Genomic DNA, 10,693 nt, shown 5'->3' on the forward strand with positions numbered 1-10,693 from the left:
TGTTATTTTTTGATTTTTATAAAGATTTGTATCAAGCCGATGCTACCACTGAGTATCCTTTTATTGTTGGCTTTGGACCATGCCATTATAATGCCATCAATCTGTTCATTCATAACTGTAAATTTAGCAACAAGAACCCTGTCCTATTTTTTACATTAATGAAGCTCTATTGCTGGCTGCATCAACCAGAAAGCTGTGAAAACAACTTGAATTGTGTAAGAAACTGCAGTTTTTATTTAAAATCTCCTGCTGTGTATTTACTTATTTATGAAAACATTATTACTGTCTTATTTCATTATATTCTCTGACTCTTAATGCTATTGCTGTGAGTCCCTGGCTTGTCTTTTAAACGTTTTTGTGTTCTTGTAACTTGTTTTCCTTCAATTATTTAAAAAAACGTTTGCAAATGATGTCACGCCACACGTACACATTACGACACCGACTCTGCAATAGAGAAGAAGAAACAACAGAACATGTTTTAGTGCATCGTCAGAAATATGATGCTGTAAAAAAGACAATGATCCAAAAGCTTGGTGATGTGAACGTGAAGCTGGACTTGGTTGATTTATTTCGTAAGAACTGGAGAAGTGAGAGTTATCAGGCCATAGTTTGTTTTTAAGGCAGACTCGTTTGTTTGGGAGGATTTGATTTTTTATCTTTATTTTTTGACATTTCGGTCCACACTCCACGCCAGTTGGTGGCGGTAATGCAGCGTTTTGCTGCAATGCTAATATATGCCAATAATAATATAAAGCAGAAGAAGACCTTTACGACAATTAATTTCTTTCTACGGTAAAACATGGCGCCGCGCAGCTAAGCTTGGTGAGGTAATGAAGCACCGAGACAAACACTGAGAGCTTTTCTTCTGCTTTTTCATTCTCAAAGTTTCAAAATATTTCCTCGGCGAGGCAGCAGCTCCCCGTGGAGCTGAGGCACAGTGAGGGGAGGACTTTCACACTACGATGGCCACGCAGGGAGGCATCGTGTTCCAGGAGAAGGTCAGCAGACTGCTCCGCGGACAGAACGGAAAACCAGTGCTCAAACCCAACAGGGCTCTGGTTCTGAAAGACGCTGTAGCGAACCGAAAACCCAAGAAAGGGGGTAAGAACATAAAGACATGAATACATCAGCGCGGCAGGATTAACGGACCGAGAGGGCTGACTGCAGAAGGCCCACCACAGGCTGACTACATGCAGCGTAGTTCAGTGCTGATGGTAGCAGCAGGGTGGAGCTTGGGGCTGTGCTCCACTCAAATTGAACTAAATGCTGCAAAAGTGACCGGATACTGATGTGGTAGAAGAATAGAAGAGCAATATTAATTGACAGATGTCTCCGCCTTTAGATGATTTAAAACGTCAGTTTGATCTGCAGGATGTTTCAGATCAATCACAAATAGACATTTTATTCATTTATTAAACGTTTTTCTCAAAGAACTACAACAGAGTTACGTTTCTGTGTTTATACACAAGTATCTGGATTTACTTTACACTTGTAGTTGCCTGTAGAAGTCCAGTTAAATGATTTATTATGAATGACTCAAGTTGGATTAATGTGTAAACACGAATGTCTTTCTCCACAGAGGCCTCTTGTATCACTGAAATGTCAGTCCTGATGGCCTGTTGGAAGCAGAACAACTTTGTGGACACTCTGTGCTCTAATGAGATTAACAGCTTTTATATGTGTGTGGAAAAGGCTCAGGTATGTCCATGCTCTGCAGAATTCAGTGAAACATGCCCATGCATTAACTGTGACTCTAGCAGTACAGAAAAACTAAGAATGGGGATGGAGAAGAGTGTTACTGTTATTTTAGAGTAACACAAATGGAAAATAAATTATGCATCATATGCAAATTATGTATCCTCGTGTGATCTTGATGTACAACTTACCTTAACCAAGTGGCAGAAAACAACCATTCCTAACAGATATACACTACCAGTCAAACGTTTGGAACCACCTTCTCATGTAATGATTTTTCTTTATTTTTCCTCATTTCTACATTGTAGATACAAACTGAAGGCATCAAATATATGAAGCAAGATACACAGGATTATGTAGCAAAGAAAAAAAAAAGATAACTAAATAAATGGATAAAAATATGTTTCATATTTTAGATTCCTCAAAGCAGCCACACTTTGCTTTGTTGACAGGGCTGCAAACCCTCGGCCTTCTCTCAGTGAGCGTCATGATGTTGTCACCTGACATGGTCACCTCACAGGTGAGCCTGTCAGCGTTCATTTGTGGAGTTTCTTGCCTTCTTATTGCTGTTGGGACCATCAGTTGTGTTGTGCAGGGCAGGTTGGTAAATAGTTGACAGCCCTATTTGACAGATCCAATCAGCTAATAAAGAGAAACAACAGCCCATCATGACTTTAAGAACTGAAGGTCAGTCAGTCCTAAAAATGGCTAAAACTGACTGTGTGCAGTGCAGTCACAATACCATCAAACACTACAACAAAACAGGCTCACATGAGGACCGTCCCAGAGTCCCCTCTGCTGCTGAGGATACATTCATCCGAGTCACCAGCCTCAGAAATCACAAGTTAACAGCTCCTCAGGTTAGAGCCCAGATAGATGCCACACAGAGCTCCAGTAGCAGACACATCTCACCATCAACTGTTCAGAGACGGTGTGAATCAGGCCTTTATGGTCAAATAGCTGCAGAGAAACCACGACTAAGGAGAAGCAACAAGCAGAAGAGATTTGTTTGGGCCAAGAAACACAAGCAACGGACATTAGACCAGTGGACATCTGTGCTTTGGTCCGATGGTCCACTGCGGTCTGCATGCATGGTTCCCACCGTGACCATGGAGGAGGAGGTGTGATGGTGTGGGGGTACTTTGCTGGTGACACTGTTGGGGATTTATTCAGAATTCTGAACCAGCGTGGCTCACAGCATCCTGCAGACACATCCCATCCAGTTTGCACTTAGTTGGACCATCATTTATTTTTCAACAGCACAATGACCCCAAACACACCTCCAGGCTGTGTGAGGGCTATTGGTCCAAGAAGGAGAGTGATGGAGTGCTGCACCAGGTGCCCTGGCCTCCACAGTCAGCTGACCTAAACCCAGTGGCGATGGTTTGGGATGAAGGCAAACAGGCCGACAAGTGCTCAGCATCTCTGGGAACTCCTTCAAGACTGTTGGAAAACCATTCCAGGTGACGACCTCGTGAAACCCACGGAGAGAAGGCCAAGAGTGTGCAAAGCATTAATCGAAGCAAAGGGGGGATTTGGAAGAATCTACAGTATAAAAAAAGTTGAATTATTTCACATTTTTGTGTTTACTACATAATTCCAAATGTGTCCATTCATACTTCTGATGCCTTCAGTGAGAATCTACAATGTAAATAGTTATGAAAATAAAGAAAAAACATTCGACCTTTGACTGGTGGTTTACATCAGTTTTCTGTGTTTTGACATTGAGCTGAGAGTTCGGTTACTTTATAGAAGGTACAGTTACATTTCAGTGAACCGGCCAGCTCAGCAACAGCCCTGGGAGACTAGAAGCACACACCTGTGCTTCTTCCTCATTATTCTTTCTAAACTCTGAACTCCTGCAAAATGTTGGGCTGAAAGTGGGCAGAAGTGTCCTTGTTGTAGTTTAGAAACATTACTCTCATAAACACATCTGTAATAAATCTTCTTCTTCCTTCGTAGGCTGATGCGAAGAATAAAGCTGGACAGAGCAACATCCAGGGAGGACGTCTGCCACCAAAGCAAGCCACGGCGCTTCTGAAGAGATATCCCAACCTGTGCAAAGAGATCTGATACACAAACATTTTAATGCTCTTCTTGTACAGCTTTGGACTAGGACGCTCTCGGAGATGAATTTGGATTATGTCCTGGTGTGTCGAGCTGCCAGTTGCCAAACAAATAATGAAATAAAACAAATGAGTGGAATATTGAAAAGGGTGATTGTTGCTTTTACCCATTACTGTAAGGTTCCTTCATACCTCTGACTGGTAGTTTGTAATGTGCACTTGTGTTCTTGTCTTATTTTAAAACAAGTTTTAAAATATAAAGGAACTGTTTCATGTCCTGAATTGAAACTCTTTTTTTTTTTTTTTTATTTATATCTTTTTTTTATTAAGGTTTCAAAAGCAGGCATTCACAGTCTGTACATCATGTAAGCATACTTCTTGCTTAGGTTATCTGCCTTAGATACCAAAATAGTATTTTAATTTACATCCAAGTCATAAAGAGAGAATATTTACAACTATAGAAGCAATTGAAACAATCACATAATCCAAAATAAGAAAACAAATAAAACCAACAAACAAAACAAAAGAAACAAAAAAACGGATGTGTTGGTAGGGGGTGATCCTATAAATATATGCTCTCATACATCACAGTTATTGGTTTGTAAAAATAAAATCTGGCCTGTGAGGCGTGATATATTTGACCCAGTTTTCCCAGTATGATGTAAATTTCTCCAGCTTGTGGTTAACAGAAGCTGTTATCTTTTCCATGTTATAGATTTCCATTGTGATTTCCATCCATGTACTTACAGTGGGGCAAAAAAGTATTTAGTCAGCCACCGATTGTGCAAGTTCCCCCACTTAAAATGATGACAGAGGTCAGTAATTTGCACCAGAGGTACACTTCAACTGTGAGAGACAGAATGTGAAAAAAAAATCCATGAATCCACATGGTAGGATTTGTAAAGAATTTATTGGTAAATCAGGGTGGAAAATAAGTATTTGGTCACCTCAAACAAGGAAAATCTCTGGCTCTCACAGACCTGTAACGTCTTCTGTAAGAAGCTTTTCTGTCCCCCACTCGTTACCTGTATGAATGGCACCTGTTTGAACTCATCATCTGTATAAAAGACACCTGTCCACAGCCTCAAACAGTCAGACTCCAAACTCCGCCATGGCCAAGACCAAAGAGCTTTCGAAGGACACCAGGAAAAGTATTGTAGACCTGCACCAGACTGGGAAGAGTGAATCTACAATAGGCAAGCAGCTTGGTGTGAAAAATTCAACTGTGGGAGCAATCATCAGAAAATGGAAGACATACAAGACCACTGATAATCTCCCTCGATCTGGGGCTCCACGCAAGATCTCATCCCGTGGGGTCAAAATGATCATGAGAACGGTGAGCAAAGATCCCAGAACCACACGGGGGGACCTGGTGAATGACCTGCAGAGAGCTGGGACCAAAGTAACAAAGGTCACCATCAGTAACACACTACAACGGCAGGGAATCAAATCCCGCAGTGCCAGACGTGTTCCGCTGCTGAAGCCAGTGCATGTCCAGGCCCGTCTGAAGCTTGCCAGAGAGCACATGGATGATACAGCAGAGGATTGGGAGAATGTCATGTGGTCAGATGAAACCAAAGTAGAACTTTTTGGTATAAACTCAACTCGTCGTGTTTGGAGGAAGAAGAATACTGAGTTGCATCCCAAGAACACCATACCTACTGTGAAGCATGGGGGTGGAAACATCATGCTATGGGGCTGTTTTTCTGCCAAGGGGACAGGACGACTGATCCGTGTTAAGGACAGAATGAATGGGGCCATGTATCGTGAGATTTTGAGCCAAAACCTCCTTCCATCAGTGAGATCTTTGAAGATGAAACGAGGCTGGGTCTTCCAACATGACAGTGATCCAAAACACACCGCCCGGGCAACAAAGGAGTGGCTCCGTAAGAAGCATTTGAAAGTCCTGGAGTGGCCTAGCCAGTCTCCAGACCTCAACCCCATAGAAAATCTGTGGCGGGAGTTGAAAGTCCGTGTTGCTCGGCGACAGCCCCAAAACATCACTGCTCTCGAGAAGATCTGCATGGAGGAATGGGCCAAAATACCAGCTACTGTGTGTGCAAACCTGGTAAAGACCTATAGTAAACGTTTGACCTCTGTTATTGCCAACAAAGGTTATGTTACAAAGTATTGAGTTGTATTTTTGTTATTGACCAAATACTTATTTTCCACCCTGATTTACGAATAAATTCTTTACAAATCCTACCAAATTCAAATTTTATTTGTCACACACACACAACCATACACAGTATGACATGGGGGTGAAATGCTTGTAGCTGTACAATGCCCGACCATTAAATGACAGAAGAAAAGTTTTACAATATTTACAATTTACTACAAAAGTTTACAAATTAACTTAGGAATTTACAGTAAAGAATGTGCAAATAGCAGAAGAGATTATAAAGATAAGGATTATAAATTATAGGAATTATAGGATTATAGGAAATGTGTGGTGGTGCGTGTGGTGACGTGTGTGAGAGTCCAGTCCTACACCTGGTTCAGGGCCCGAATAGCCTGGGGGAAGAAGCTCCTCCTCATTCTCTCTGTTTTGGCCTTAAGGGAGCGGAAGCGCTTCCCAGACCTCAACAGTGAGAAGAGTCCATTGTTGGGATGGGAGAGGTCCATCATAATCTTCCTAGCTTTGGACTTGCACCGCTTGGTGTAGATGGACAGCAGGTCAGGGAGCTCTGATTGAATGATGCGTTCTGCCGAGCGCACCACCCTTTGCAGATCTCGTCTGTCCTGCTTGGTGCTGTTCCCAAACCAGGTGCAGATGTTTGCCGTCAGGACGCTCTCGATGGTGCAGGAGTAGAAGTTCTTGAGCACCTTCAGTGGCAGATGGAAGTCTCTAAGTCTTCTGAGGAAGAAGAGACGCTGACGGGCTTTCTTAACCAGGGTGTTGATGTGACAGGACCATGACAGGTCCTGAGTGATGTGGACACCCAGGTATCGGAAACTGTCCACTCTCTCCACTGGCGTGCCACTGATGATGAGGGGTTTGTAATTCCTCGCCTGCTTTGTAGTGAAGTCCACGATCAGCTCCTTAGTCTTGCTGACGTTTAGGAGGAGGTTATTCTCCTGGCACCAGGTCTCCAGGTTCCTAATCTCCTCCAGGTAGGCCGTCTCGATGTTGTCGGAGATCAGGCCCACAACAGCAGTGTCGTCAGCAAACTTGACGATGGAGGTGGTGTCGGATGTGGCTACACAGTCATAAGTGTACAGTGAGTACAGCAGGGGGCTTAAAACACAGCCCTGAGGCACTCCAGTGCTGAGTGAGATGGAGGGGGAGACTTGTTTTCCTACCCTCACTGATTGGGGTCTGTCTGTGAGGAAGTTGAGGATCCACTGACACAGTGATGAGCTGAGTCCTAGATCCGTCAACTTGGTGAAAAGCTTAGAGGGAATTATTGTGTTGAATGCTGAACTGTAGTCCACGAACAGCATCCTAACATAATTCCCTCTGCCAGTGTCCAGGTGACTCAGGGATGTGTGGAGCAGGTGAGATATGGCATCGTCTGTGGAACGATTAGTCCGGTAAGCAAACTGAAGTGAGTCGATGGTGGCAGGAAGTGAAGAAGTGATGTGATCTCTCATCAGTCTTTCAAAACACTTCATCACAATTGAAGTCAGTGCTACTGGACGGTAGTCATTGTGGCAAGCGGGCTGTTGTTTCTTTGGAACAGGGACAATAATGGACCGTTTGAAGCACGTGGGAACCACAGCTTGGGCCAGGGAGAGGTTGAAGATCTCCGTGAACACCGGTGCTAGTTGATCAGCGCAGGCTCTAAGGACCCGGCCAGGGATTGCATCTGGTCCTGCTGCCTTCCTGGTGTTCACCCTCCTGAAGGTGTTCCTCACGGCATGCTCTGTGATGACGAATGCATTTTCTTCACTGGTGCACTCCGAGCGCGCGCAGCCGTTTGTTGTTTTAATTGCTGCAGCGTCGAAGCGTCGACCATGTGGATTCATGGATTTTTTTTTCACATTCTGTCTCTCACAGTTGAAGTGTACCTCTGGTGCAAATTACTGACCTCTGTCATCATTTTAGGTGGGGGAACTTGCACAATCGGTGGCTGACTAAATACTTTTTTGCCCCACTGTATGTTTGGGCTCTCCGGGGATAACCATTTTCTGGTGATACTCTTTTTACAGGCCACCAGTGGAATATTTACTAAATGTTTATCATATTTAGGCCATTCCTGAGGTATATATCCAAAGAACATAGTCTTACTCTCGAGGGGTATTTCACATTTAAAGATATCCTGTAAGGCATTATGTATTTCTCTCCAATAATCCCTCAAGATAGAGCAGTCCCAGAAAATGTGGTAGTGATTTGCACTTTGATTTCCACAGTTCCTCCAACAAGCAGGGGAATTATCATCATAATGAGACTTCTGAGAAGGTGTTATAAAGTATCTAATTAGGCACTTCCAGCCGAATTCCCTCCACTTTCGTGAGCTGGTACACATCCACTGATACCTCCATATTGCCGTCCATTCTTCCTCTAATATTTTTATCCCTCCTTCCTTCTCCCATTTTGTTCTAATATATGAAGTCGAATGTGGTTTCAAATCCATTAGACCCTTATAGAGACATGTTATATATAAAGTTATAGCTTTTTATAAACAGTTCCATCAAGCGTGTGTTTATCATTGTTACGTTTCTCATCTTCGTGTCAGCATAGTGCCTTGACTGCAAATATCGATAGAAGTCTTGTTTTTCTAATGAAAATGTCTTTCTAAGCGTGTCAAAGCTGAACAATTTTCCATCCTTCATTATACTACACAGGGCTGTTATGCCCTTACCTGTCCAGTCCTTGAATCTAGAATCCAGTTCATTAGGTTTGAACTCTGAGTCGTAAGCACACCATTTAAGAACTGTAATATTGGTCTCGAGTTTATATTCCTTTATAATAGTTCTCCATGTTTTAAGGGTTCTTTTCACCCACAGGTCATCAATGTTTTTTATATAGGTTTGTAGATTATTGTCAGCTAGAGTTGCCTGAATAGGAATAGACAGCATTTGTTCCTCAGTGGTTTTCCATTGGGCAGTGTATGATGGGTTACACCAGCATATTATTGCTCTCATCTGCGCTGCAAAGTAGTAGTATCTGAGGTCAGGGAGGCCCCATCCTCCCTTTTGCTTAGCCAGCTGTAGAGTTTTGAGGCGAACCCTTGGTCTTTTACCTTGCCATATATATCTAGATAACATTTTGTCCCACTCATTAAATTGACTTTGGTTAATCTCTATTGGTAGGGTTTGAAATAGATACAAAAATCTTGGCAATACATTCATTTTAATAGAATCAATTCTTGAATTAAAGCTAAAGAAAGGAATTAAGTTCCATCTTACTATATCTTCCTTTATTTTTTTGTATAAGGGTAGGTAGTTCTGTTCAAATAGTTTTGTAAGATCTTTCGGTAAATTTATGCCTAAATATTTAAAACACTCTGTTTGCCATACCAGGGGATAACTACATTTTATTTCTTCTGGTGGGCTGTAGTTATATGAGAGTAGCTGGGTTTTACCTATATTAATTTTATAGCCTGATAATTGGCCGTATTGTTCAAATGATTGCATCAGTTTGGGTAAAGAATATGTTGGGTGTCCAAGGTAGACCAAAATGTCATCCGCATAGCAAGCCAGTTTATATTGCGTCCCTTTGATAGAAATTCCCTTAATCTCTTCGTTTTGCCTAATGAATTGAGCTAGTGGTTCCAAGTATAATGATTAGATTAGATTAGAGATTAGATAGAACTTTATTAATCCCTCGGGTGGGTTCCTCTGGGAAATTCGATTTCCAAAAAAGCACAGCACCGACAGAAGTTACAGAGTTACAGAATATTATATATATATATATATAATACACACACACACACACACACACACACACACACATATATATATATATAAATACAGAGACAAATATAAATAAAATATACAAAGGGGATAAATAGAATAAATAGGAATAAAAAATAAAAATACAAGTGAATTGCACATTTCAAGTATTGAGTCTATTGCACTGTTGACTATTAAGTATTGCACAAGGTATTGCACAGTGAGGTGAAGAGGCACTACAGCTTAGTTGTTCCCTCCTTTGTCCTCCTGTTTCCCCTCCCTCTCCCCTCCAGAGAGGAGTTAAACAGTCTGATGGCGTGTGGGACAAAGGAGTTTTTAAGTCTGTTAGTTCTTGTCTTTGGGAGAAGCAACCTGTCACTGAACAGACTCTTCTGGTTGTTTATGGCCGTGTGCAGAGGATGCCCGGCATTGTCCATAATGTCCATCAGTTTCTTTAATGTCCTTTTCTCTGCCACTGTCACCAGAGTGTCCAGCTTCATGCCGACCACAGAACTAGCCCTCCTGATCAGTTTCTCCAGCCTGGATGAGTCCTTCTTTGCTGTGCTGCTCCCCCAGCACACCACAGCATAGAAAAGTACTCCAGCAACCACCGACTGGTAAAACATCCTCAGGAGCTTCCTGCAGATGTTAAAAGACCTCAGCCTCCTGAGGAAGTACAGTCGGCTTTGGGCTTTTTTATACAGGTGCTCTGTGTTGCATGACCAGTCCAGTTTATTGTCCACCCACAGCCCGAGGTACTTGTACTTGTTGACCACCTCCACCTCCTCCCCCTCTATCTGAACCGGCAGTGGACCTGCTCTAGACCTCCTGAAGTCCACAACCAGTTCCTTAGTCTTTGAGGTGTTGAGTTGCAGGTGGTTTGTGTGACTCCATGCGACAAAGTTCCTCACCAGACTCCTGTACTCCTCTTCCTGATCATCCCAGATACACCCCATGATGGCCGTGTCGTCTGCAAACTTCTGAATGTGGCATAATTCAGAGTTGTAGCAGAAGTCAGAGGTGTACAGGGTGAAGAGAAGAGGGGACAGCACAGTTCCCTGTGGTGCTCCTGTGCTGCTGACCACTGTGTCAGA

The 10,693-nt window shown here is 42.7% G+C and overlaps 1 protein-coding gene across 1 annotated transcript; it reads left to right on the forward strand.

Moving 5' to 3' along the window:
- Positions 1–702: 702 nt before the first annotated feature.
- Positions 703–3,909, forward strand: chchd1 (coiled-coil-helix-coiled-coil-helix domain containing 1). Its single transcript, XM_080287681.1, has 3 exons — positions 703–1,101; positions 1,580–1,698; positions 3,658–3,909. Exons 1-3 carry the CDS (start codon positions 963–965, stop codon positions 3,766–3,768), a joined length of 369 nt encoding a protein of 122 aa, XP_080143807.1. The 5' UTR covers positions 703–962; the 3' UTR covers positions 3,769–3,909.
- The last annotated feature ends 6,784 nt before the right edge of the window (positions 3,910–10,693 follow it).

Source organism: Astatotilapia calliptera, chromosome 13 (assembly GCF_964374335.1).
Source record: "Astatotilapia calliptera chromosome 13, fAstCal68.1, whole genome shotgun sequence".
Lineage (NCBI taxonomy): Eukaryota > Metazoa > Chordata > Actinopteri > Cichliformes > Cichlidae > Astatotilapia > Astatotilapia calliptera.